This window comes from Enhydra lutris, unplaced genomic scaffold (genome assembly GCF_002288905.1).
Source record: "Enhydra lutris kenyoni isolate GAN:26980312 unplaced genomic scaffold, ASM228890v2 scaffoldscaffold8, whole genome shotgun sequence".
NCBI classification, from domain to species: domain Eukaryota; kingdom Metazoa; phylum Chordata; class Mammalia; order Carnivora; family Mustelidae; genus Enhydra; species Enhydra lutris.
The window spans coordinates 38,948,361-38,976,062 of record NW_019154092.1 but is presented as its reverse complement, the minus strand read 5'-3'; the positions used below and the strand labels follow the sequence as shown (position 1 = coordinate 38,976,062).

At 49.4% G+C, this 27,702-nt stretch overlaps 2 protein-coding genes and 1 long non-coding RNA gene across 4 annotated transcripts in view; 1 reads left to right on the top strand and 2 right to left on the bottom strand.

Moving 5' to 3' along the window:
• LOC111142392 (solute carrier family 14 member 1 (Kidd blood group)) overlaps positions 1–1,417 on the bottom strand; it is a 46,451-nt gene extending 45,034 nt beyond the window's left edge. The window contains exon 1 of one of the 2 annotated variants that reach the window (XM_022495448.1): positions 1,285–1,417. The gene's annotated coding sequence lies outside the window, so the exon portion shown is untranslated. The remainder of the gene's footprint in view (positions 1–1,284) is intronic. The other variant, XM_022495449.1, reaches the window with a different exon arrangement.
• Positions 250–27,374, top strand: LOC111142393. Its single transcript, XR_002640260.1, has 4 exons — positions 250–279; positions 8,625–8,753; positions 9,445–9,532; positions 27,190–27,374. It is a non-coding gene; the product is annotated as an uncharacterized LOC111142393 (long non-coding RNA).
• The window catches only part of LOC111142391 (solute carrier family 14 member 2), a 52,565-nt gene continuing 34,241 nt past the window's right edge, over positions 9,379–27,702 (bottom strand). The window contains exons 10-19 of the mRNA XM_022495443.1: positions 23,105–23,227; positions 20,778–20,860; positions 19,772–19,931; positions 18,905–19,094; positions 18,416–18,544; positions 17,378–17,570; positions 14,439–14,586; positions 13,630–13,764; positions 12,499–12,548; positions 9,379–9,579 (exon numbers count right to left, since the gene is read on the bottom strand). Coding sequence (XP_022351151.1) covers positions 9,379–9,579; positions 12,499–12,548; positions 13,630–13,764; positions 14,439–14,586; positions 17,378–17,570; positions 18,416–18,544; positions 18,905–19,094; positions 19,772–19,931; positions 20,778–20,860; positions 23,105–23,227 — 1,412 coding nt within the window. The remainder of the gene's footprint in view (positions 9,580–12,498; positions 12,549–13,629; positions 13,765–14,438; positions 14,587–17,377; positions 17,571–18,415; positions 18,545–18,904; positions 19,095–19,771; positions 19,932–20,777; positions 20,861–23,104; positions 23,228–27,702) is intronic.

Here is a 27,702-nt window from a genome sequence, read left to right as displayed (position 1 = left end):
ACAGCACTTAACTTGCCTGTCAGGGCTGGGATGGCCTGTGGAGGAGAGGGAAGGAGGTAGAGCTGGAGGATAGAAGACAGTGGAGGTGGGAGCACCGCGCCTTTCTGGACATGCTAGGGGATCTACTCTAGTGTAACTGCCTGTCACTCTCTCAGTGCAGGGACAGGGCGGGGGGGGGGGGGGGGGGGGGGGGGCCAGGAGCTGTGGATCCCCGCCCCTCTCCACAAGGGGCTCGGTCTCTTCCTGTTGAGGTCCTGGGGCTGACACCAAGGAGCCAAGGTGAGGACACAGGAGAATGGGAAGCTGGTGGCCAGGAATGGTGCTATGTCCTCCAGGCCAGGCCCCAGGCTCCCCTTCCTGCCCCCCAAGTCCTCACCTCAGTCTTGGGTCCTGGGTTTTCTGCGGGGCTCTGCCAGTGTCTCTCTCTGTTCAGCAACTGGATGAGCTGAATATGGTCTCATAGCTCTTTTGTGGGGCTGAGAGCACAGCTGAAATTTGCCCAGCTCCAGAGGTTAAGAATTGCATGGAAACAGACCAACTCTGACCCTGGGGACCGGGACACCCTCCTTGGACAAAATAATGTTGTCTGGGGGTGTTTCCCATCTAATACCTCCTTACAGCAACTTCTGCTACAGTTCCCTCGTTCTTATTAGCTTCAAGGGCTCTGGTCCGCGGCCTTCCACGCCTTCCACTGCGAGGACATCCATCCTTGGCTGCATCCTTTGGGGGGCTGTGAAAACGGCTCCTGCCTGTCCCCCCACCCCAGGATTCTCAGCGAGCAGGTCTGGCTACCAGGATTGTGAAATGCTCCGCTGCCTGAGCAGCTTACCTCCCACCCCCATGAAGCTCCTTGCCGCATCTGCTCAGGCCACACTAGACATGACACTTTCCAACGTTCTGGTGGGTCCTCCAGACTCACACTGACTCCTCAAGAAGTGAGTGCGGGGACAAGGAGTGAGCACGACCCCTGTCCCTGGCCCTGTCCCTTCCTGGCCCCACTACGCAGTTCACAGAGGGGAGGAGCCTCATGCCACCGCTGAAATCCGCCTGTTGTTGGCTCTTTTCCTGTTATGACACCGCCTGGCCTCCCAGCACCTGCTCTCGCACGTTTCTCTGTGTTCTGCTTTTCTCAGTCTTCATCTCTCACGTCCAACACCTATCTGGCCGATGGAGCGCCTTTTCTATCCTACCACCTGCCCACCCGTCTGTCCACCTGCAGCAGCAGCGGCTGCTGTCCCCGCCTCCCCACCCCTTGCGCTTGCCATCCCCACGGACGATCCGTACCTGCTCTCACAGCACCCCTGCAGCTTCTCACCACGCCCCTCCGCCGGCCAGCGCTACCCCTGCCACGGGGCCAGGAAGACCCCGGCCTAAGAGGACCGGTGTGAGCGGAGGTGCAGCCGCCGACTCCGCTGCTCTCGTGTCTTCCTTTCTAGGCCACAGGCTCGGTGCCCAGCAGGTTTCCGGGGCCAACGCGAAACCTTGCTTGTCTGCTCAGCCTCCTGGGCCAGATGTTTCCTGTTTAGTGGTTTCATTTTTTGTAATGTAGTCTCCTTTGGGGTGCAGGGCTGGGACCCGACAACCCTGAGACAGAGGCAAACATCACTTCTGAGGATTCTCTCTGCCTCCTGTGCATACCCCTCCCGCTTCCAAGCGCCCTGTGCTTCTCACTGCGCCCATGTCAGCCCTGCTGCCTCCTAGCAAAACCCATTGGGGACTGAGGATGGTGGGGACTCGGCAGCCTCTCAAAGTCACCCCGATTGGAGACAGCTCGGGGTCCAGGACACACAACTCCATAGTTGCTTTCCACCCGGGCTGCACAGTGGAATCCCCCCAGGAGCTTTGATACCTGGTCCCATGTGCTATGGTGAGTGCTGTGAAGTGTGTAAACCTGGCGATTCACAGACCTGTACCCCTGGGGTTAATAATACATTACATGTTAATTTAAAAAATTATAAACAAAATAAAAGCATATCAGATTTAAAAAAATGCACAACGGAAAAAAATAATAATAAAAAATAAATAAAACTACCTGGTCCCAGGCCCTTGCTGACCTAGGTGATCGGGAGTCAGGTGATTCTAATCCAGCAATGATCTCAGAGTCTGGACCTTGACCCAGCAGCATCCGTGAGATCTGGGAGTTTGCTAGAAGTTCAGATCCTTGGTACCACCCAAATCTACTAAATCAAAATATCTGGGGGTGGGGGCTGGGAGTCTGGGTTTTAATAAGCACTGCCCATGTTGCTCATATGCACAAGTTCGCAGACCAGAGCACTACAACCGGCAGAGCAAAGGGGAGGGATGACTGGAGGCAGCATCCTATTTCTGAGTTTACACCAGCGGTTTTCAAAGCATGGTCCCGGGTCCCCATCATGCTGGTACTTGTTAGAAATGCAAATTCTCAGGCCTGGCGTCAGACCTACCAAATCAGAATCTGGGGGTTGGGGCCAGCACTCTGTTTACAGAATGGTATAGGTGATTCTGATTGTGTGTGTGTGTGTGTGTGTGTGTGTGTGTGTGTGTGTGTCCACGTTGGAGGGCTACTGGTCTACCATGCACCTGCCTGACTTAAGACCATTATACGATCTGGGTCCAATCCACAGATGCTCTGTAAGAAAAGGATGGTGGCAAAGGACATCTGTAGAGGCTTGAAGTTGTAATCTATCAAATGATGCCATGCTTAGGGTTGGATGGTGGGTCCGTTCTGAAGAGTTCCTTCCCCAAACACAATTCAGGAAGTCTATGTTGAAAAGTTTTGGAGGCAAGATCCAGGAAGCAGGCCTGCCTGAGATTCTGTGGGCTCATTACATGTGCAGGAGGTTATATGTCGGAAACAGATCACAAGATCCGGCCTGCACGAGTGAATGGGCTCGCAGAGAGACTGAGTGGGGAGAGGAGGTGTTGCCTTTCCTCAATCAGTTACTTCCCCAGGGCCTCTAGGTGCCCATCAGTGGCTAGTTCTCAGAAAAGATACACACAACAACAACTGTGTGTCTGTGTGTAGGTGTGCTTATATGTGGATACATATGTATGTGTGATTTCTGTATGAATGCATACATGTGTGTGGATACACAGGGGGGTTCATCTCTGTGTGCGTGCATATGTGTACGTACTCGGTGAGAGCCTGTGTATAGGTATCTATGTGTGAATACGTGTGTGCATGTATGTGTGCATGTGCATAAGTGTGTGTGTGTGTGATATGTGTGGGTTCGTATATTACAACCACTATCCTCGTAGGACTTGCAATCTAACTGGAGAAAAGATCCATATAATTGAAGTGGAGGCAAACTGTGTCCTACACTCCATAGTAGTGACCTTAAGGGATTAAGGAAATGGGGCCTCTGGGCAGTTCATCTTGAGGAAGTTTTCCTAAAACACGTGAGGTAGGAGAGGAAGGAAGGAGGACAGTCCACATGGTGAAATGAGGGGATGTCTTGGTGCACCCGCACGTGGGTCACACCCGAGCTATGTCCCGTGTCCAGCCAGTCCTTTCCTTAGCATCTTAATGAGAAGAAGAGGTTCTGATCTGGCCCCTTTGGCCTGAACACGCACATTTTAAAGAAAACCTACAAGATGATGCCCAGGCTGTCCTGGGCATTTCTGGCCACTAGGACTGCCTGGAATCTGGGGGTAAGAGTGTGAGCCCCTTGCTCCCTGCCAGCGCCATGCACCGATCCTGCAATGGACCAGTTACATTTCAGAGGTTCTTAGTGTATCATCAACACTGCACTTAGGCAGGCTTTGTGCACATTTGATGGGTGATGAGCTGCAGGTGAGGGAGCGACCCCAGCCAGTAAGGAGCAGAGAAGGGCTGCGTTCAAGTGGGTCTGTCTGACTTCAGAGCTGGGACCTTTCCACACCTCTAACCTGGCGGACTCAGCAATTAGGTTTGATGACTGGGGGTGCGTGGGTTGTGTGACTTTATTATCTCTAAGCTCCCCACTCTTCGTTGAATCCAGCTGATAGTCTCAACTCCACTGCTTTCATTCTCTACAACAAAATTTCCCTTTCTTTCGACATTTTATCTGAGATTCTAAAACATTCGAAAAGCAGACATACGTAACATGCTCATTACTGTGGTTACTCTCGGGATTGCAATGTTCATCTAATCTGGAGGTGAAGCACAGGATTATTTTAATACATACAAATTATATTTAATACATAAAAATACATATTTTAAATGTTATGGTGTAGCCAGAATGCTTTTAACTGTTGGCACAGGCAGAATGGAGCACTAGGGGGCTTTGCAGGCTGACCCCGCCCCAAGTCTGGGGCCACTGGGACACAGTCAGCCAGAGGCTCTGACAGGCTGAGCAGAGCAGACACTAAGCCCCACCTGCTTAAGAATTTTTTTCTGGCAGAGCTGAGTTACCAGCAGGGCTTCGTCCTTGCATGTCATCTTCATCAACCCAGGAAAGGCATATTCATGTGAATATGAACGTGTGTGTGTCTTTTCCTTTTTATACTCCACGGTCTTTTCTCTTTTTCGTTTGTATGAGTAATTGCAAACTGCACATTGTTGTTTGATGGGTATGCATGCTTAATGAAAGTAACTGATATTGATCGTAAATGTCACATTCTGATTTTTAGCCCAGCACTAGTTGTTAAGATCCGTCCAAACTGCTCTGTGGTCCTGGGCACCCACTTGCTGCGGGGAGTGCTGGGCATGTCCCACCCCCCTTTGCCTCTGCCTTCTCGGGCTCTCCTGCCATGGTGAATGCTGGGACAAAGAGCCTTCCTGGCGGCCCACCATAGAAGCAAGACGTACTTTCCCTGAGCACCGGGCGCACTTGGGAGGGTCATAGAGGGTGCGTATATATAACATGACTGAATACCGAGGACCTGCTCTCCAAGTGGCTGCCTCAGCCAACTTCAACCAGCATTTTGTGATGGTCCCAAACTTGCTTTGTAGTGTGATGATGACACACGGTCTATGTTATTGATATTCTAGGGGTGCTTGAGAAAAGTGTGTGTTCCCTGCTTGGTTTTTGAGGGGTGGGGATGTTGCGTGGGAGGGTTTAGAATCCTGTGTGTAAATAATAGCTCACACTTACTAATTCTATTGTTTGTATCTCTGATATCTCTGTTTCCTTTTTGTTCTCTTGATGTATCAGTTTCTGAGGTTTTGGTAAAAGCTACAATTATTGATTTATTTCTCCCCAAAGTTAGCCAACTGTTGCTTGATGTATTAGAGACTGATTGTTTATGTAATGTATGTGTTTGTGATAATTATGTACTCTTGTCCCGTGTATGTACTCTTGCCCTTTTGGCAACCACCAGTTTGTTATCTGTCCCTATGAACCTGCTTTTTTTTTTTTTTTAAACAAATTCATTTATTTATTTTTGGATTCCACATATAAATGAGAACATATGGTATTTGTCTTTCTCTGTCTGACTTATTTCACTTAGCATAATGCCCTTGAGGTCCATTCGTGTTGTTACAAATGACCCTATTGTATATCTATTCCACATTTTCTTTATTTATTCATCTATCAATAGACACTTAGCTTGTTTCTATGTCTCAGCTTTGTAAATAGTGTTGAAATGAACACAGGGGTGCAGATATCTTTTCAAGTTAGTGTTTTTGTATTCTTCGGATAAATACCCAGGAGTGGGATTGCTGGGTCATAGGGGAGTTCTACTTTTCATTTTTGGGGGATCCTCCAAACTGCTTTCCACAGTTTGCATTTCTGCCAACAGAGAACGAAGGTTCCCTTTTCTCCAGGTCCTTGCCAACACTTGGTGTTTTTTGGCTTTGATACTAGCCATTCTGACAGGAGAAATTATATCTCATTGTGGTTTTGATTTTCATTTTCCTGATTATTAATGATGTAGATCATTCTTTGTTTTTAAACCTTTTTGCCTTAAATTTCGCTTTGCTTCTTTATAAAAATTTTTTAAAGATTTATTTTGAGAGAGAGAGTGAGAGAGAGCATGAGCAGAGGGGAGGGGCAGAGGGAGAGAGAGAAGCAGACTCCCCACTGAGCAGGGAGCCCGATGCGGGGCTTGATCCCAGGAACCTGGGATCATGACCTGAGCCAAAGGCAGTCGCTTAACTGACTGAGCCACCCAGGCACCCATTAAATTTCACTTTTCAAAGACCTAAACTTTCTTTTGGTCCGTATTTTTTTATTTATCTTATTGGGTTTTTTTTTTTTGTACTTAAACATTTATATCTTCTGTTTTAAATGCTTTTCTTGTGAACAGCAAAGTGTGTAGTCTTTTTTCAAAAGCACAATCGAGGGTCTCTGTCTTCCAGTAGTTAATTTAATAGTTAACATTTTTTCACTCAATAACTGTTATATTATGATGAGTTTCTACCTTATAGAAATTTTTTGTACTTACTATCTTTTTTTTTGGCAAGAACTTTTTCCCCGCTCCTTTGCTGCTTTCCATTGGAAAGATGGAATTTTCTTCTAGTTCAAAAATTAAAATTCTTTTTTTTTTTTAAAGATTTTATTTATTTATTTGACAGACAGAGATCACAAGCAGGCAGAGAGAGAGGAAGGGAAGCAGGCTCCCCGCTGAGCAGAGAGCCCCATGCGGGGCTCGATCCCAGGACCCTGGGATCATGACCTGAGCCAAAGGCAGAGGCTTTAACCCACTGAGCCACCCAGGTGCCCCCCAAAATTAAAATTCTAACTTTGTTCTTATGGTGGTTGCTCTTATCACCCTTCTGTTCCTCCTTGTGGATTTCTTAAACTTGTCAGTTTCTATACAACCCGAGGACTCTAAAGGCTCTCCTGCCTCTTTTGTCCACCCCCGTCATTTAATACTCCATTCTAGACTGTTACGGGTACTTTCTTCTATTTTGGTCCTAAGGAACAACAAACATTACCACGGTGTTCAACCTCCCTGCACTTCATGTGTCTCTTGCAATATTTCTTGGATTTGTTCTGAATGGATGCTTCCAAGGGGTGTGTTTACAGGGTTGAACTCAGAGCAGGTCAATCTTCTGAGCTGTTTTTAATGCCTGAGACTCTGCTTGCTGTCCTGGCAGATGCCTCCTGTGTGTGGAATGGCATCTACCTGATGTTGCTGAGTCGAGTACCCAGTTTTCTGAGCCTCTGGTCTGGAGCCCTATAGTGGTTCTTCCTGCTGCACTGGCCTGGCGGTGATAAGCCGGCTGTCTGGGGGTCGGGGGATGCTCAGAGTTGTAGTTTACTGACTTCTGCAGCGGAAATGCTACCCCCGCAGCTGATTTCAAGCCTTAGATGTGGCGGGAGAGACACAGTGGCTTGCACAGCCGACTCCTGGGAACTTGTGGGAACTCTGTCCTCTGTTGGTGCCTAATGGAGGTGCTGATGCAGACTTTGGAAATCCTGTGGCCTTCGTACATTTTCACAGGTTGAATTCTTTTATCCCGTCTATTCCCACCTTGCTTGCTATCCTGGGCCAACCCAAGTTGCTGTATACATGAGGATATTGAAATCCTTAGAACAGCTGAAGGGATTGATTAGTGGTCACTAAGCAGAATGGTATGTGTGTGGAGGGTTTCCTGCTCTTCATAAACCCAGATTATAACACTTGGGTGGAAAATGCACAGAAAAGTGCTATTTTAATGGTTTGATGTCATCACTTAAGGGTTCTGGGGCAGCTGAGTGAGCTGCGAGCACGAACAGCCATCTGGGGAAATTCCTGGATGCCTGATCTTCAGAGAGCCACAACTCCATGGTCGTTAAAATACAGCCCGAGACCTTCTTGGCCTCAAGGTGTGATCACAAACTCAAAGGTAGCCTCCGGAGTGTGACTCATTCCCCTTTCCCATGTGGGGGATTTGCTTCCAGCAGGAAGTGTTCCGTTTTCCTGGAGAAGTCATAATGGCTAGATTCGATCTGGTAGAGAAAGAGGCAGCCCAGGGCTCTTGGGCTGGCAGAAGATGGCTGGGATCTCAGGGCAGACAGAGGAAAGAAAACATAAATGTAGACACTGGCTTTTTCCAAATGATGGATTTTAATCAAATGTGATTCTTTCCTTAAAGCTGCATTTATAGAGGGTGTGTCTCCTGCCCCTTGCCTTCTTCCCGCATCTTACGTCCTCACCCCATCAAGCTAAATTGAGAGTAAGATGGGGGGAGGGTGTCCTACTGAGGAGCTGGGGGAGGATTATTCCTGTCCTGTGGAGGAGGGGTGGGAGGGCTTAGCCACGTGGCTTCCCACAGAGGGGTCCTGTGGGTTAGGAGCTCAAAGCTGTAACCAGAGTAACTAAGTAACAGGAGTTACTGGCTATTCAAGAGGGGCTGCATCTGTAATTTGGAGATGCAAAACTAAAAGGCTATTCTCTGAAAAGTAAGGTGTGTTGTTAATAACCCGTACTTTTACTCAAACAAAAAACAATGACCATCATTTCTGTATAATTCCCTTTGCAAGCAAATCAGACCCTCTTCTGATGATTTGTAACCTACCCTCACCTTTTGTCAGACACTTGCTTGACCATGAAAAACTCCTCAAATGGGTGATGTGTGAACACGGTAGGTGAGCCCCATTTTAAGAAAACCCGGTACCATCTTGCGAACTTAACCATTTAATACGAGAATGCTGTGAATACTACAAAAGAAGATACATTTCTTTAAAACATGATTTGAATGTTGAAAAAGATCACGTTTCCTCTTATGACATTTCCAGAAACATTTCTACTATGCAAAGGAAGAAGGCATGTTGGCATTTCCAGTGAATTTAATTTCCTAACACCAAGTCTTCTTGTGACTCAGGAACAAATCTCAGAACATGAACATTTTCTTGCCTCTTCTCCAGGTAAGCCCTCCATCTATTACTTAGAGTAATAACTTGATGGCCATGCTGGTTTTGTCAGTTTATGGGAGAGAGAGAAGAGTCAACACTGCTGGGGTGGGAGCTACAGTCCCCCCCTGTCCTGAAACTAGGAAGTCAAGGCTGAGAGCAGAGATGTGCTCACTCAAGATGGTGGGAGCTCACTAGAGGCAGAGCTGGGGCAGAACCATCCCATCACCTTCCAGGCTGATGCATGTTCCCTGGTACCATGCACGGCTCCATGACATGCCTGAGTTGGAGGCCCATGCTACCAATCTCTGTCTCCTTCTTGATGAGTTCTCTTTAGGGATGTGACTTATTTTGCAGAAGAGGGCAAGTCCCATCAAAGGGAGCTCTTCTGGAGTGAGCTATGGGTATGAAGTCTAAACTAACTGTATCTTTGATAAGTATTGTACATCTTAGAACTGAGAGGTCCCTAAATGGTGGCTATACACGTATATCTCTATGTGGGGGAACAAATAGGGTGTAGGCTTGCTTGAGGGGAAAATCACAGAACAGACAGAAGGGGAGGTTGCGTGGCCCTCAGCTTGGGGACCCAGACAACCTGCTGAAGGCTGAATGTACAGTGACACGTTTTGGAAAAGGCAGCCTAGGAGACATCATAGGCCTGGTACTTTGTTATGGTTGATGCTCTTCTGTTTTTCTCCTGGGATAGGTAGTAGATGCGGTTGGCCTCCGGGTAGGTGACTTTGTTGAGCGGAAGCTTGTAGATGGCCGGGTTGTTGGTCGTCAGCAGCAAGAAGGTGAGCGCGGAGAGGCAGAAGGGCCAGGTGCATGGCGGCAGTCCAAACTGAGCAAGGGGTGGGGGTCACACAAGAGAAGCCTGGTTATATCACATGCTTGTGTCTGTTTCATCAGCCTTTACCAACCCCCTACAGCCCTGGGTATAGGACAGGAGGATTCGTGGGCAATGATAGGAAGAATACTTAATTTTTAGTCAATGTAAACACATGTCAGTGCTTTCCACCTGACTGCAACAGGTGGATGAGCATTCTTCAGAATGCAGCCACTGGAACCCTTTTATAATATGGCTTTATGTAGAAATCCTGTTTTGTCTTAGGCTGTCTGGCCAAGCTATTCCTCCAACTCTAGGACAATGACCATTGTCTGCTTTCTCTCACAGCCCCTTTGAAGGAGAGGCTTTGGCAGCCATTTTGTAGTTCATGATCTTTTTCTCTTTGGTCACAGCTGATTGGACTAGAGCAAGTCACTTGACCCAAAGGCAGCTTCCACAGGCAGATGGCCTGGGCATTGGATCCTTTTTTGAGAATTTGAACTAAGACAGACTGAGCTCCTGGTCTGAAAAGACTGGAGAACCAACCAGTGCTGGGTGGTCACTGGGGACTGTGTGCACTGCAGAGAGACAGAGGGAGATAGAACAGACATTTGGAAAAAGGCAGAGACGTGACATCCTTGTCCCAGGGGCTGGAAGTGGAGGGCAGCCATCTCTCTTCTCAAGGGCTCTCCCATTCCCAGCTCCCCTTCTCCTGGTGTTGACCTATTTTTTATTCCTCAGATGCCCTGAGCCTTTTTGCTCTGCTTCCCCAATCTTCCTTGAGATCACTTGAGTGGAGAGCTCGCTGACAAGGAGCCTGCAGACTCAACTATGAGACAGAACAAATCATGTTCCCCTTACCCCCAACCTCACTTCATTATAAGCAGTAAAGACCTCAGGTAATACCACGTGCCTACAATGTGTGTGTTCAAAGATGGCGCTCCTAGATGGGACTTGGGGAAGAACAATGGCAGCCAGCACTGTGGCCTAAGAACACTCAAGCATAATGAATTACACCCCCAATGAGTGTCCCCAAAGCCCTGCTCACACCACACAGTGTGTTTTGGGAGGCACCCCCTGAAGCCCCACAGTGGGAAAGGATGAAGGTCTAGAGTCCCACAGGCCCAGATCTACGTCTCAGCTCCAACCACCTTGTTAAAGGCATTTCAATTGCCTGAGACCTATTTCCTCAAGTCAAGTAGGAATAACCATGTCTATTCAGAGAGTTGGTACCTCGTGCCTACTAAGGACCCCATAAATAGCCCTCAGCACGCGGCCATGACCGTCGAGCAGAGGGTGGCACTGTGGAAGAAAGGCCGTGCATACCCGTGCCAGTGAGAAAGCAGAGGAACGGAGCTCCTAAATGCTCCCGTCTGTGGAGGGCTTGAAGGGGCTCAGAAATGTCACTCAACATTTTTATATCCCATTCCTCAAGGAGATTAGAAATTCCTTCATAGTGAGTAAATACCCCGCCCTTTTTGGTATCCCGGAGAGTGATGGGCACAGTGTCTTAAGCATTATAGGCACACAGAAAGTAACCTCGATTAAAAAAAAAAAAAAAAAAAAAGCCTGAATCGAGCAGCATAACTTCTAACACCTCGGTGCCACACAGAAGAAAGGGCCAGCCATCCTGTAAGTGCCCGCGATCAGGAACAACAACCCGTGTTTGACATCCCTTTAGGACCTTGCCCAAGGAGGGCACGTGACACCAGGTCACTGGCTGGACACTCAGGTGTAAGGATGGTCACACAGAGGATGTGAGAGCCGGGGGCGCCCAGAGCGGCCGAGCCCGTCCTCCACGCGCGTGTTACCCGTGCGTGCACTGTTCAGCTCTCACGCTCCCCACAGCCTCGGCTGGCGCCCTCAGAGTTTCATTCATTCAGCATTTCCCGAGCACTGTTCTGTGCCGGGAGTGCAGTAGGTGCTAGAGATGAAGATGAGAACACGATCAGCCTCGGCTCGGAAGGAGCACACCGGCGGAAGGTGGAAGACAGAGAACGGGTACCGCGCTCGTCACACAGCTGTGTGCCCAGTGTGGCAGGAGAGGCGCGGACACAACTCGCTGGGCCCAGAGGAGGATTTAGTCCACCAGGGGACATAGGATGGTATCAGAGAAGGCCGATTCTCTTGCTTAGAAAATTCCTTCCTAGGCTAAGTTCAACCTGCCCGGTTTCACTAAGGGTGAAGAAGGGATTCAGACAGGTGTGGCTCGAATGTCCACTGTCGTCTCCACTTTCAGGACTACTGGGACTTTTTCTGGTTGCTTTTATAAGATGTGCCCTTGAACTCTTATTCAAAAGGGGGAGGCATTGACTGCGGGCTGAACCCTGAGCCCTCTGCCCTAGGCTGTGGGCCCTAACCTAGGGTATGTGGGGGCTGGGGCTGGCCAGGCAGCTCCTCCCGAGTCCGACATCACCGCACACCAGGCCTCAGAAAAACGGGGGCTTCTTGGACGGCTGCACGTGCTCATAGCCCCCAGCTCTGGCTTCTGTCAGGTAAGGCTGGGGCTTGGTTGCCTGTCTTCCCTGAAGGCTACCCTCACGACCCCCTCAGCGCTGAGTTGCCAAGGGATGAACAAAGATATACACTGGCCCATAAGCTAGTCGGGAACTTGATCTAGACACACACATAAAAATTAAATAATAAAGAATTAAAACTAGATCTATAGGATGAGGCCACAGAAAGAATTCGATTTAAGAGATAATGCTCATCCGATTGTCCTTCTGTAAGAAGCTCCCCTGGCCCAAAGCTAATCTGACTGGACCAACAGTGGACATTTAAACTTCCACGACCCAGCTCCTTCTGTCTGGCAGGTGCCGAGGCGGGCCGTGTGATCTGAGACGAGAGGACAGAGCTGGGGAAGGGCTTCTGGAGGAGGGTCTCGCGCTGGCTTCGGGGAGTGCCGTGGCACATTGTCAGGCCACATCGACTCACCACAGACAGCACGTTGGCGAGGGCAGCGCCCAGGTAGGCCGCGAACAGTGCTGCAAAGAGAACCAAGAAACAGGCCAGTGACGAGGGGTGTCTCAAGATCAGTCCACACATCCCCTGCCAAGACACGGAGGTCATAAATGCTATCTCTCCGAATAAAATTGAACTTGAGTTAGGATTCTGTAACTTGACAGCTTTGAAATGTCTTCAATTCCAGGCAAATGCCAGCACAGCAAAGACAGCAGATGAACTTTGTTAGGAAGGGCCAGAATGGAGCCTTTATGGTTCTCTTGGGTCCCACCACCTTGCATTCTAGCAAAGGAACATTTAACAGCATAAACCATACATGAAAATTTTACTCTACGGCCAAAGCACGCGGATCCCAGAACTCCCTGCTGGAATATTTCATCACAAGTTATTAACAGAATATGGGTTTCCAGAAAGGAGCAGCACCCTGAAAGCATGAGGAAGACCATGGAGGCCCGCTGCTTCGTCTCCCGGGCTCTGCCTACAGAGGGCATGGCCAGGCTGGCCTGCTGGGAAGAGCCAGGTGCTGGTCAGAGATGAAAATGCGCCAGTGGAATTGGGCTTTGCTTCTAAAGCCTGTTTCTCAACTGAAAACATCCCAGTTGTCCCTAGGATATTAACAACAGCAGACTTTTATTAGAGAGTCACTGAGTACCCCTACCCTTCAGCATTCCTGAAACATAAGCATTATTGAAGATCCCATGATCAGTGTTTGGGTGCTTAAGGTTAATTACCATAACTGATATAAATCGTCTAATTCTATACATAAAGATTAATTTGTGGAAGTGTTGCTCTGTTGGTTAGCTTCAGTCGCCAGCCAGGAGAGCAGCCATCACAGAGACAGCCCACAGACAGCAGCCCAACAACCACCATCTCAAAATTCGGTCTTCATACTGGCTGAGCACTTGTGTTCCATGAAAATAATTTTTACTGGGTGAATCATTAAGCAACCATTCAAAAACAGTTTTAGATAAAACCCTTTTACCAAGCAAACAATCTTCCCATTTATCTTTGGAGGATCCACAGAATTTTCAGGGCAGCTTTCCCTGCAGGGACAGGCATGGGTGGGGCGTGCAAGGTGCAGAGGGGGGTGGTGGCGGTCCCTACCGCAGGCGATGGCCAGGACATGCGTCTGCCAGGTCAAGACGTAGAACATGCCTCCTATGGCGATGCAGGCCAGTGTGCTGTTGAAGCCACAGAGGCCGAAGTAGATGGAGTCCAAGGGTGTTGCGATAGTGAGGGCTATGAGAGAAGACAGGCATCGGTGTTGAGTTTGGGGGTACATCTCGTGGGGTTCACCTGCCAGCCCTGAAAACCACACAGAGCTCAAAGCACAGACCAGCCACTCTCTTAGGCATTTATAAAAAAGATCTTATTCAGTGAAAAAATAACTAAAAGGAACAAATGGCTATAGGGCCACATGAGTACTAGTGGTGAAGCTGTTATGGGTTGAAGAGAGCTTTCAGAATAAGGACTCTGCAGTGTTTCTAAGCAATCCAGAGAAGTTCTTCCCCTGTCAAGAAAGAGGGCTTTTCCTTCTTTACTGATATCTTAATGTTCTCTACTGGAGTATCATCCATCAAGATAAGACGTAAAACACAAACATGCCTGGAATTGATTAACTTCCCTTAGGCTTTAAATTTATACTAAGGTGTAAATGGCTAACCACCAAAGACTTTCTGTTCTCTGTTCTCTATTTGCTGGAGAATATTTTGCTCAGAGAAGTATTAAGGCACTGGCACCCAAGGTGGGGAAACAGGAGCAAAAGTTGGCGGGAAACAGGAGCAAAAGTTGGCAGGAATCAGCGCAGGACGGTGGGAGGGGATGGGTGTAGAAGATGTGTCACCGTTTTCTTGGAGCTGACTCCAGATATTAACAACCTTATGGCTTTATTAAGGGGTAGTGATAACACTCACCTGCTAACATCCCCACGGTAGAGCCGATGGCAGCATGCAAGCAAATGAGAGGGGACGAGATGAACAGTGCTATGAGGAAGATGCCTCCGGTCCAGGGGTTGTCGCAGCCGTAGACCTGGCCGATGCCTACAGGGATGGCTCTCAGAAGCTGCAGCGACAAAGATCACATGGGGTTGTAGAGTGAGACCAGAGACAGCTGGAACCTTGGCTGGAAAAGAGTTGTGCCAAAGCCTCTACACCAACACTTTGCAACAGATTTCCAAGATACTTGTATCCAGATAGATGAGCTCTAGAAGGAACACAAGCTTTTCTCTTTTAATCTTGAGTTCTTAGAACAATATGAGTTTAGGATGTCAAGTTTCCTTTATTGAGGAAACTTAAAATATTTAGAACCTGACTGTAAGATACTGAACTTAAAATATTTAGAAACATGAGTGTAAGATACTGAAGCCCCAGTGAAGAGAAACTAGAAACTTAAAATGAGGGTCTTATCCATTACAAAATTAAGAGATGTCTGATCAAAGTTGGTGTTTAAAAACTCTCTTGTAACTTAAAAAAAAAAAACCTAAAATTATGACTAGAAGGCTGAATATGCTATGAAAAAATGGTTGTTCGTGTTTCTGAGAATAAGGTGTCTGGGCTGTGGTCACGTGAGTCTGGCCTGGGTGAGCAGCTGGACACACAGGAGAGTCCCCGAGGGCTTAGTATCATGGTCTCTGCTCTTCTGGTTGATAAGCCAATGCAGTGGTGGCCGACAGAGGAGCACCCGGCTGTGTGAGGCCTCCACGTAGCTCAGGGGAGTGGGGCCTGTCTGGGGAGGTGAGGGGCTGGCTGAGGGAGGGTCCACAGCCTGCGGGCGCTTGTACACGTGCTCTCGAGTTCGAGAAAAGGCTCCTGGGTATGCAGCCTTCCCCAGCAACTGGGGTTGGGGCCCATGGTTTGGAAGGTTGGCCAAAGGCCCTTGAGTTTGGAGGGTGCATAGGGGAGGGTCTCCTTGCAGGGCACACTGGGGTTTGTCTAGCCCCTTGGGCTGGGAGCTGAGAAGAAGCAGAGTCCTGGGCCAGGGAGCCCATATATTCCAAGGAGGCAGCTTTTCTCTCAGCCCATTGCCTTCTGGGGAGATGCTGCCCCTGGAGGTGTGTAGAGATAGGAAGACACTGCAGGAGCCTGTGGTCAGCCTAGGGGGCTCTCCAGACTCAATCTCCCGTGACCCCAGGAACAGAGAACAAGGTGGGGGCTCCAGCATTGCCATGTGGGTGCAGACGGCAAGTGGGACAGTTCAATACAGAGCCAGTGGTGCCGGGGGGTGTAGACCCAGCTGGTGACACCATCCAGGGAGCTCTCCGGGGGCCAGAGAGCAGAGGAACTCACGGGGCTTCGACCCTGTTGGGAGTTTTAGACCCTCCTTCCGACATTAACTTGACTTCTTAACACTCAAGGCTCTCATGAGTGATCAAAAAGATAAAACATATTAGTCATTATCATAATCCATTTAATTGGCTAGAGAGTTACTTCTTAAAAGGCAACCACCAAAGACCGAATTTTTCTTTCCTGGACCTTTGGGGTTCTAAAGTATTTGTACAAGATTCCCTAATTGTTTTTCACTTCTACAAAATTTCTGGATATCTTTTTCATTGAAAATGTGGCATGAAGAATGTATAATGTGTTCACCTTGCCTTCTCTAGCACCATGGCCCCATAGCTAGTTAAAGCGATTGTACTTTAAAACTGATCGAAAGGGTAAATACCAAGAGACAGGAGCCTAGCAAGTGAATTGCCAACCTTTTCTCACCTCTGGTTCATGAAGGACCTCACATACACACATACAAATCAACAAGGATGAGGCCAATGCGATTATTTCTTTTCTATACAACGTTTCTTAGTGCAAACGCAGGGCCGTTCTAGCATGCTGCCGTCTACTATGAAATGCTTTAAGAAATGACACATTGTTATTTCTGAAAGTTCTTTCAACAAGCCCAAATGGCTTTGTGGTTAAATGGCAGCAAGAAGGTTCCAGGGATGCCTGGGGGGCTCGGTGGTTAAGCCTTTGGCTCAGGTCATGATCCCAGGGTCCTGGGATCGAGTCCTGCATTGGGCTCCCTGCTCAGCCAGGAGCCTGCTCCTCCCTCTGCCTGCTCTGCCTGCTGCTTCCCCTGCTTGTGCTCTCTCTCTCTCTCTCTCTCTGACAAATAAATAAGATCTTAAAAAAAGGAAAGTTTCAGAGCAAGCCCCCAACCTGGGGGGGGGGGGTAGTCTAGTATAATGGAAAGCAAGGAGAACCTCAGCAAAAACGTGTCTTGTTAATTATTTTGGCTAACATGCAGTAGGCCAACATTACATACAATATACTTGAAAACGTGAAAAGCTCTGCTATCTAGACATTTTTTCGTGGAGGAACACCTGTGCTTTACAGTGTCACCACGCAATGCAAGTGCGTGCAATGCAATGCACCACTTGAATGCAAGTCACTCGGGGTGGCAACAGAGACGTCGTTCGCCCACAGGTGGTCGTGTGAGGTGTGTGTCTTTCATGATTCAGTGAGGCAGATGGAAGAAAATATACAGCGTAAGCTGGAGGAAAACCGGAGAAAAGCATCAAAAAGACTTTTTTGAGAAGGAAGAAGGAAAGGAGCCAGGTGTAATCGTCAGGGGGCCAGAGTGCTGAACTTGACTCTGCACTCAGGGGCTTGTGTGACCTCAGGCCTCAGTTTTCCCTCTGTGCTAGGACCTGTGGGACCAGAAATGGTCCTGTTAGCTCTTATAGAGAGGAAGGAAAAGGCTGGTGGCTGAAGAGAGACTGCACGTGAGCCCCTCATGCTGTGTGGTTGTTAATAGCCATTCCCTGTGGAGGACCCGTAAGGGCCACTTTAAGGCCTTTACGGGTCCTCCACAGGGAATGCCTTTGGACAGATGCTGCCCTTCTGCCTTCCCCGACACCTACCAAGGGCACTTGGACCTCTGACCAGGTGATGTTGGACGTGGAGGACGCAGGCTGCAGCAGCGTCGTGGGGAAGAAGAGGTTGTAGTGGCCGGTGGCCGCCAGGTACAGGGTCACGGCGATGTTGAAGGGCAGCGTGAAGACCGGGAGGTCCCACTTGCTGAAGACGGTGCCCAGGGCACTGGAGAGGATGGGGCTGTGGCAGAAGCACAGGAGACTGTTCAGGAAGCTCCGGCACTGACGCTAGGCCGAGCAGGAGCGCTTTCCCCAGGAAAAGCAGCCCGCCAGGTACATTCTCGGAGCCCGGCTCGCCCTGTGCACGTCTTCCCTGGCCTCCCTGGGCCTGGTGCACTGATAGGGTGGACAGGCTCAGCTTCAGAAAGAGGGCTTTCTGGGGCTTTCTGGAGGAAGACCTAAGGCAGAGAGCCACAGAAGCTCCTTGAAAAGTCCTACAGCTCCATTTTCAGGCATGAGGAGAGTGAGGGAGTGACAGGGAATGGAACTGTAATCCTCCTTCCTTCTGTCAACAAATGTTTGCATAGCAGCTGAGAGCACCGAGCCTCCTGGCCAGAGCGCCCTGTGGCTGATTTCTGGAGGTGAAGGGAAGCCGAGCCCTGGCCTTCTGAGGGCTCTGCCCAGTGCTCCTTCAGTCTGCATAGGAGGCTGTCCTGGGCAGGTCAGGGGGTCCCAAGGATGGGGGAAAGCTGGGTAGGGGGCAGCAGAAGGAATGACAAGATTTCTAGATCTAGACAGGAGGCTGTGCTATGGCTCTTCACCTACATAGGGGCCTTGGTTCCTTTCTCTGTGCTCTGGCTGAGTAGGACCAGAAACACTTTTACATCTTAAAAAAAAGCCGAGTGAAGGATGGTGGGTACGGAGATATTGTCCACAGATGACCTAGCACAGTGCTGTCACTCTATGACATGAATCATTATTTCTAGTGGATGTTTCTGATATGCCAGCTAAGCCAATGCCCCCTTAAGTTTGAGTTTAGACAGGGAGCTGGGGTGAAAAGGTTGGCAGCCCCAGGAGCAAACTTACCACGACATGGACATCACGATGATAGGGAGAAGAAGCCACCAGTAATAGTTGCCTTTGTCTGAGAACACGGCCATCAACAGCCCCACCAGCACCCCGTTGTAGCCATGGAGTCCTGCCATGATGGCAGACCTGGGGGGACAGAGGAGAGCTGGTGGAGCGGGATCTTCCCAGGGCCTCCGGAGGGGTACTGCCTCCTTGACTTCCCTTCTGACCCAGATTGCTCTCCACTGGGGCCCGTCAGCCCACACCTTCCCACAGATGGCCCCCCTGGGAATGGGAAGAGAGGACATCAGCCCTTCGGGTTCCCCTGGGCCATGTGGAGCTGTTACCAAGTAATGAGGGAGTGACTGTTGTCAGTTATGAGTGTCCGTAGTCTGAGGAGTTTCTGAGCTTGGAGGACAGGAGTGAGGGGATGGGAAGGTGGCAAGGGGTCCCCGCAGGAAGCAACCTCTGACCTCATTCCCAGACCCTGGGCGTCCCAGAACTTACCTGTCCTGGCTCAGGATGAGGGCTGTCAAAGTAGACACAACAGTGCCCAAGCAGCCCGAGATGGCCCACCAGGGGTTCTGGATGAAGAGGCCGAGCACGATGAGGATGCCGCTGAGGGGGTTGTTCACAAACATCACCTGGGACGTGCCCCGGAGGACCCAGTCAAGGAACTGGAACACTGGGGATTTGTCTGAAATGCAGCCAGGTCAGGGAGTCAAGGTTGGGGTGCCCCGGGCCTGCGCAGGACCTGGGTGGATGGCTGGGGGGTGCAGGAAGTTTTGCTTCTGAGGTGGGTTCACAGGGTGCCATGCCCTCCTGTCCCCTGCCACACAGGGGGGTAAACCGAGAACCCAAGAGGGCATGTGAGGCCCAGAAACTCTTCAGACCCATCGCCAGCTGGTTGTGGACTTGTTGGTTTTTTCAAGGAGTGGGGGGATAAGGTACCCTGAGCTAGCCGTCCCCCGCGAGAATTTTTAAGAAGACCATCAGAAAATGCTCTTGCTGCACAGAGGGTGTCTAACCCGTGGGCTGGGCTCTGGGAGTTAGTCCTCCTGAGAGTCATCCATAGGGAGGGCATTTTTTTTTTTTTTTTTTTAGAATGCCGATTCTAGAATCCCAGGCCTAAACTCCCAGTGGAATATGTGTGAGAGCGCGGCCGCTTGGTTCCGAAATGAGGGCTCGCACACTGACACGTCCTCACCTCCCAAGAGTCTGTGTGTCTGTCATGACAACACTCTCGTCCCTTCTGAAAGACCACAGACATAGTCTTTCCCTCAGTGTAATCTACCAAGGACCGTGTGCTTGGGGGGATGGTTGGAAGTGACACTCTAGGAGCAGGGTCAAGGGCTTCGCTCGCAGGACCTTTACCTTTAAGCCCCTCGCCGCACTCTTTCATCTCCCCTGTGATGTAACTGAGGGCTCTGCTGACCCTCTTCCCGCTGGCAGCCACGTGGCTCTGAATCCAGGAGGTCTTGGACGTGTTCGCTTCCACCTTTATCTCAGTGCTGTCCTCCATGGTGTCCAGATCCTGTCCAGGGGCAAGACAAGGAGCTCCCACATCCTGTGCTTCCCACGCTTAGAAACCTCATCTGCGCTTGCTCAGGGACTGAGCTAACGTTTTCATTTGGTATTTAGTGAATCATCTCTGTGTTTTCATAGACAGGACTACCTTTTGTTTTGTCTGACGTGTTGCCGCATTGACTACGGGCAACAACCCTGCAGTACGAGACACAGTATTTATCCTCATCCTGGGGATGAGGGCTTGGTCATGGGTGGAACTTCAAGGTCAAGGTCAAACAGTCGAACAATTGATATTTAACCACAGATCTTTAGGCTCTTTCTTTCTTTCTTTCTTTCTTTCTTTTTTAAAATTTTATTTTTTATAAACATATAATATATTTTTATCCCCAGGGGTACAGGTCTGTGAATCGCCAGGTTTACACACTTCATAAGGCTCTTTCTTTCAACTATGACTACCCCTATACCACATTCTTTCCAGAAGAAATCATCCCCCCCACCAGCATGTCTTGTCTTCAAAATTTAACTGTCCATAAAATTAAACATGTAAAGATTCTGTGTAAAGATAATTTACATTAAACATGTAAAAATTGGCACCAGCTTGTTTCTTAAATTCTTGAATGCCAGATTTAGGGGAAGACAGATAATAACTAATTCAAATCAAAGGAATATGAAATTCTATAAAGTAGACTATGAAAAACAGGCACTTCTATTCCAGGTAATAATGTTTCTGGATATACGAATTCAAAAAAACTTTGCCTACACCAGAGGGCATCTCTTCCAGATGTCCGCTCCCTAATCTGCCGCAGGCTCTGTGGCTCAGGGCCCTGCCCGAATTGGGCCACTCGTGACTCACCAGCAGCTCAACCGTGGGCTTCCGGTACTGATAGGGACAAGGGTCTTTGGTTTGTTTCTCCTGGTGGTCGCCTTTTCCAAACACTGGAGTTGAAGGAAAGCACATCATTAATTAGGACACCTCTAACCTGGCACATTAGCAGCAAATTTCTTGCAGCTGAGTTGATATATTCAGTATTTCCTATTCCTCTTGAGGAAGCCCAGAACTACTGTGTCTTGCAGCCAGAAGGACCCATTTGATTTTTTACTGGTCAAGAACCCATTTGGGTAAAAAATGTACATCTGGGGGCGCCTGGGTGGCTCAGTGGGTTAAGCCGCTGCCTTCGGCTCAGGTCATGATCCCAGGTCCTGGGTTCAAGCCCCACATCGGGCTTTCTGCTCAGCAGGGAGCCTCCTTCCTCCTCTCTCTCTGCCTGCCTCCCTGCCTACTTGTGATTTCTCTCTGTCAAATAAATAAATAAAATCTTTAAAAAAAAATGTACATCTGCATGTAAACAGGACATTTTACAGGAATTTAGGGAATTCAGAGACTTGACTGACCTTTAGTTAGGAGCCTCTGATTTAGCGCAATCCCTCTATTTTTTAGATGAGGCAATAGTGCCTTGGCCGTGATTCCAAAATCTAGGGTTCTTTCCTGCACAAACTTGCAAGTATAGAAAGAAATACTCCTAAAGTATTGAGCTGCCTGAACCATGTAAGGTCTGGGTTTGAATCTGACTATGACTCCAACTGGATGACCTCAGGCTGCTCTGTTCTCTTTTTTTGTATGTACATCTGGGAATTTCTGGTATTTTAGCAGCAACTGCTGGCTGGATTAAGTGATGTCCACGTCATGCCTTGAAACAGATTTTGGCATGTTCTTGTAATTCTAGAAAACTCTTGTAAAGTTGCCATGAACATATTTTTGTTATTACCAGATAATTTATTTTTAAAGATGACCAATTTTAGTAGGGTTTTGGGCATCTTAAAAGGCCTTTGGAAGTTTTGGTCTTGGTGCTTTGGTTCCCTCTTGTGGTCATGTGTGAGGATGGCAGGCCGGGCTCTGAACACCTGGTATTTTTAGACCGAATTGGGCCTTCCCACTGCGTTCGTGAGGTTTCACGGTACCCACGCACTAGAAGGACGCATCAACGGCACTGCGCTCCCATTTTTGAAGAGACGGGGGCTGCAAATACCTGTGTTGTTGGGAAGCTACACTATGCAGGACAAATTAATTTTGGAAGCTTTGAAAGAAAGCGTAGAGCAAAGATTCCTCTAGATGCTGAAGCCAGTGTGCGTGGCGTCCCTGTGGACCTGCTGCTTGTGTGTGAAGCTCCTCGTGTCCCAAGGAGTCGTGCTCTCACACATATCCCACTGGGAGTTTAGGCCTGGGATTCTAGAATCGGCATTCTAAAAAACTGTTAACCTTTTGAGGAAAGCCACACTTTCTTCTTGCCCTGCCGGTGACCTCTGACAAATACAAACCCGTGGGCAGAGGGTCCCTTAGATGTCTCAATGTCCTCTCCCCTTGTATGATGTTTTCCCACACCCCCAGGCCCGTTTCTCTGGGTTGGCCACTTTTGGTGAGAAATGAGGAGGTTTAGATGAGCTGGAGCAAGAACGTCAGGGACACATCTTCTGGGAAGCATGTGATGTTGTAAAAAAGACTCACTGGTCCTCCCTGACCTTGTCCCTTGCAGGCTGTGTGACTCTGGGAGAGGCAGTTCCCCTCCCTGAGACTCAAGGGGCAATATGAGATTACTCCTCCGCCCTGGCTCTTCACGTGGCTACTTTTGCCTCTGATTGGGGAGGAGGACTCCTTGTGCGTCCCTCCTCTGCCCCTGACTCCTCCCTCGCTTCCCTCCTTGCTCATTTTGGCTCCCTCATGGCTGTGGGAGCTGCCTCCCTTCCATGGCTCTCCAGCTGTTTCCTTGGCCTTGACATCTTGACCACTGTAGGCGAGAAATTTCACCTCTAGTCTTGTAAGTGGACCGGTGGTTTGTGGTTTGGCAAAAATTAGAATCTCATGGGGAGCTTTGGAATACCCTATGCCCACCCAGGCTGCCCCCCAGATGAATTAGATTAGTGTCTCCAAGGATGGGATGCGGGTGATTCCAATACACAGTCAAATTAGAGACCTCCTGAGTTGGCTTCTTGTCCCAGTACCAGCATCATGCCCCCACAACCGGGCCATGGCTATGGTCAGAGGTTGGGTATGATAAGAATGAGCCTGGCTCTTGTGGCTCTCCCTAATGCCCTAGGAAGTAGGTACTGTAGGTACTGCTACTTGTCCCCATTCTAGAGATGAGTAAATTGAGGACCTGGGAGTGAAGGGAAGGCAGCACCCACCTTTGCTCCTCCTCCGAATGGATGACCACTCAATGTGGAACACGCTCTTGGGCTTGGGGAGCCCGGCTTCCGAGCCCTCATGGGCCTTGGGGCTTGCTGTGGCTGCCTGCTCCCTACCGCCACCTAGCCAGGGCCAGAGCAAGACAGGTTAGTGCTGCCCAGGTGCGCAACCGCTGAGAGCCAAGCAGGCAGAGTGGGGAAAAGTCACAAGCAGGAGCTGGAAAGGTAGGAGCTGGAAAGGCAGGAGCTGGAAAGGCAGGAGCTGGAAAGGTAGGAGCTGGAAAGGCAGGAGCTGCGGCTCTGAAGCAGCAGGTGGGAATCGCATTTGTGTCTGTGTCAAGCCTCCAGCTTCCCCATCCCCCACCACCTCGCCACTGGTAAAACTTGCACTTCCTTTCCCCCCCAGAAACTGTCACAGACACGTATACATGTCAAGAGAAAGATGAGCCCTATTTCTCCAGCAGGGAACTACTCGAAGACCTACTCGGCTGGCCCTGGCCAGTGTGGATGGCGGACCTTCGTTGGCCGCCACTCCTGTGCGTCAGCCTGTGCCCTGTCCTCCGTTTGGGGCAGGGAGTGTATGTGCTGGGGGTCCTCGATGCTGGCTGCATGTTAGAATCACCGGGTGTGTTAAAAGATGCCCGAACCCTATCCCAGACCAATTAAAAAAATTCAAGTTTTTAAATGCCCGTCACATTTAAAAGATGGCTCTGACATACACCTTGGGCTGAGAACCGCTGACCCAGGTTCTTCCTACTCAAGATGTGGCCCCGGGGCTGGGAGCACCAGGCTCATCTGGGAGCGTGTTACCAATGCAGAGTCTCAGGTTCCAGCCAGGCCGACCGAATCAGAGCTTGTATTTCAACCAGATTCCCCCAGGGCATGTTACAGTTTGAGCAGCCCCCATCTATGCAGCTAAGGGTCCTCCTAGGGCTGTGATCAGCTACAGTAAGCTCTCTGCTGGACTTTATTATTTCAGATTTCCACACGTGGGGAGAGCACGGCACACATCCCTCGGGACAGGGTTTCTCAAGGCAGGGCCTGAGAATGACGGTATCCAGTCACCTTGGTGGTTCGCTGCAGCGCGCGATCCCATGTCCACCCCATGTCGATCAGCTGGAGTACATGGTGGTCCCCCAGGTACGCAGGTTTAACACTTCCTACTCAGGGCTCTGGTGTACTCTGGAGCTTGAGGATCTAGCGGCTGCGTAGAACCGTGGATGGGAATTACACTTGGGCATTGCTACCTGAACGAACTGGAAAACTGAGGCTCGGAATGGTTTCTGAAGCTTCCTAGATCCTGCCTGTGCGGTGGCACTGGGCCGTAACTCCCTCGGCTGGAGGAGCTCCCTGATCCCGAGCTTCAGAGACACCTGGAACATCAGCCTGCCCGCAGACAGCCCTGCAGATGGGTTTTGTGCCAGGGACAGGGACTGAGGGGGTGGCACGCGTCATCCGACACGGCAGGATATTCTGAGGGAACGCCAGTCCCAAGCGCTCTTCTGCCAGCTGGAAGGGCACCTCTGCGGGCCTGTCGCTTCTCATTTCTCACACGCCGAGTGTCAGCTGCCCCAGCCACCCCTGGGCAGAGCGATATCCTGACATTAGCCTCCTAGACTGAGAACTGCACAGAACTACAAGATCACAGTCTACCTCCTGTGTCCTGAGAAATCAACTGAGTCACACGGCTTAGGAATCATGGCACAGCTGGGACTTGCTCCCAGGTCTCCTGACACCTGATTTGAGGCTCTGGAAATGGTGGCAGGAGGACTGGTTGTCCTTTCATGCTCTGGACCATCTCTGTTAGCATCCCAGATTGGGCTCCCTGCTCCGGGTCCGGGAAGGTGGGGGCAGGGCCCATATTACTGTGTGTTCCTTGGGTCGATGTCCCAGCCACAAAAAGCAAAAGCAAAAAGTATTTTTCTTCCCCTTGAATGCTTTTTTTGGGTCTTTCTTTGGGGAGGTGGCATCAAAGAGGGTCTGACATGGGGTTGGTCCCAGCTCTCCCGTGGGTATGACTGAAGTGGAGGACACCAGGCTCACCCGACATGCTGGCCAAGAGTTGAGAAGGAAAAGTGGGAACAGGTGCCACCAAGAACACGAGATAAATTCACAAATTTCCCGTTTTTGAAAATACTTAAAGCAAGGATGATAGCCGTTTACTGCTACCTTTGGGACAGATTCTCAGGACTTTCCTAATGGAGAAAGGCGATTTCAAGACTATCATGAACACATCTGTCAAATGTTCTAGAAATAAATATTCCACTGGTGTGGTGGGGAAAAAGAAAGCGGCAGTAACTCTGGCCAGGAACCAGAGTCACTCATTTCCACAGGCTGTTTTCACTGCCAGGCACGGCTCTCAGAAAGAAATACGCAGACCCCCATCAGTAACCCTTGCAAACTCAATCTACAGAATGATGGTGGATATTTTGGAGGGATATGTCTTCCTCATCCGGTTATGAAGATGAGACCATGCTTGCAAAAGGCTCTGGAAAATAATTTTGCAGGGCTCACGTGTCAGATCCCTTTCCACTGAGGCCACTGCCCTCGGATGGCACATGGCCCTCCACAGCAAGCAAGGGCTCGTTGTCCCAGTGCACAACTGCCTGTGCTGACTCTTAGCGTGCCAAGTGTCAATTACGGGTTCTTGTCTGTCACCTTCACAGGACGGTGAGGCCCTTGGCAGCCCGGGTTATGCCCCATTATCTTGGCTTCCCCAGCACCCAGCATAAGCCTGGTATTCTGTAGGCACTCAGAAGTATTTGCTGAATAAATTACTGAGGGATAATTATACTACACACTTTAGTTTCTGAACGGCATAAGGAACAGTCATTGGCTATTTCAGGGTCTGAGCTATTTTTAAGAATAATACATCTCATTGTCATTGTTAAATGCTTGATAAATATTGACGTAAAGGTGAGAGCCTTTCATTGGTTGACAAAGGTAATGGCTGAGTCAAGTAGGGTTTTGCAGTTCATAGGATAAGAGCTGATTATTTTCAGTGGCACTTGGATAAAAGAAAGGGAGTTTACAGATGGGGATACAATGCTGGGCCATCTGTGACCAACCAACCAGAAACCCAGGAATCCTGCAAGAGTGGCTGGGAGAACTCAGTTAATGAGACAGAAGAAAACAGACCACTGAAGACAGAGATCTTGTTCCATGGGCTATGGGAACTACATATTACAAGGTCCGTTCTGTGTGGCCACTAATCCCTAAGCACTTTGGAGGTGGGGCTGGGTGTTCTACAGTCCAAGAGTAATTTTGTTCATAATAACTTACTTCCTTGGGTTCCTTTAACTTTTCTCCCCCTAACATCATGGCACACCTGGAAAACAGTGTGTGGCATGGTGCAGTGAACAGGTAATGTTGTTTATGGCCAGAGGGCCTGCTCCCATGGACTCAGGGCCCACCAGGCCCACCTGGATCCTTAGAAGGCCAGTGAGGGCTCTGTGGGTCCAGCTTGGAGTGTGCTGTGGCCCATGGTTGGAAAGGCTCTGTCCTTGGTAGCCCATGGGTAGACTTAATGGCTGAGGAACTCCTTGGCCTGACTGCGTGGTGTAAGAGTCATGGCTCTCTTTCTCTGATGAGCCTTATTAAGTAGCCCAATGCATGTGGCTTCCCACTGCCATTTCAGGGGCATGGTCCTTGCTGTTGAGGACTGCCACCACCCTGTGTTTTTAAAGGCAGGGGTCCAGCAGCCTTTCTTCCCACTGACTCACAGAAAGAAAGCCCAGTTACGAGGCACAGTATCTGCTCAGAAATGTGGCTCCTGGAGAATTGGGTCCCATTGTACTCCTGCCTCTACTGATGTCAAACATACAGAAATAGTCAACTGTTCAAATCCCAGGGGGTTAAAATAGATTTTGTAGAGGGTCCCACCTGCCAAATACAATTTTGAAACCTAGTCCATTTTCTTTGAAAGGAACTAAACAAACCAAACCATGTATGACATCGTTCAGAAGAGGAAAACTGACCTAGTCCATCTTACTGAAAATCATTCTTTACTTGGACTGGCCCATGCTTAAATCCTTTCTGTAAGTTGTCTTTCTCAGATTTTGAACAGATGTTACTGTCTCTTGCAGGTGGTTTGATGCCATCCATACACCGCTTGCAAGGTCCAACATACGGAGCATCTGGAACCCACTATTAAGACTCATTTGTCATCCCTCCCCAAAAAAGAGTTGCCTCCCCCAAATCCCACTCCAAACCTACTTGTGTATCATTACATTTGTGACACCCAATAAAAGGTCAAGGAAAGTTCTGGGCCATTGTACACCAGCTCCTCTGGTAGCATATTTCCATATTCCCTTTCCCTACATCCTCTTCCCTACCCCCTTTCTCTCCATTATCTATGGCAAACATAGCTAATTAGTGATAGCAGTCTCTCCCAGTAAGTTCCCAAACAGCCTCAGACTCCTTCTTAACCCACTGCTCAGACAACCAATACTAATTAGTTAGAGTTAGCACTTGAAAGTACACTTGAAAGTTTCCCACCCTCTAGCCTTAAAGGAAGGTGTAGCTACTGTACACGTTTGAGAGAAGGGGTGTATCATGGCCAAGGTGTAGCTTTCCAGCAGACACCTGGCCACTGGCCC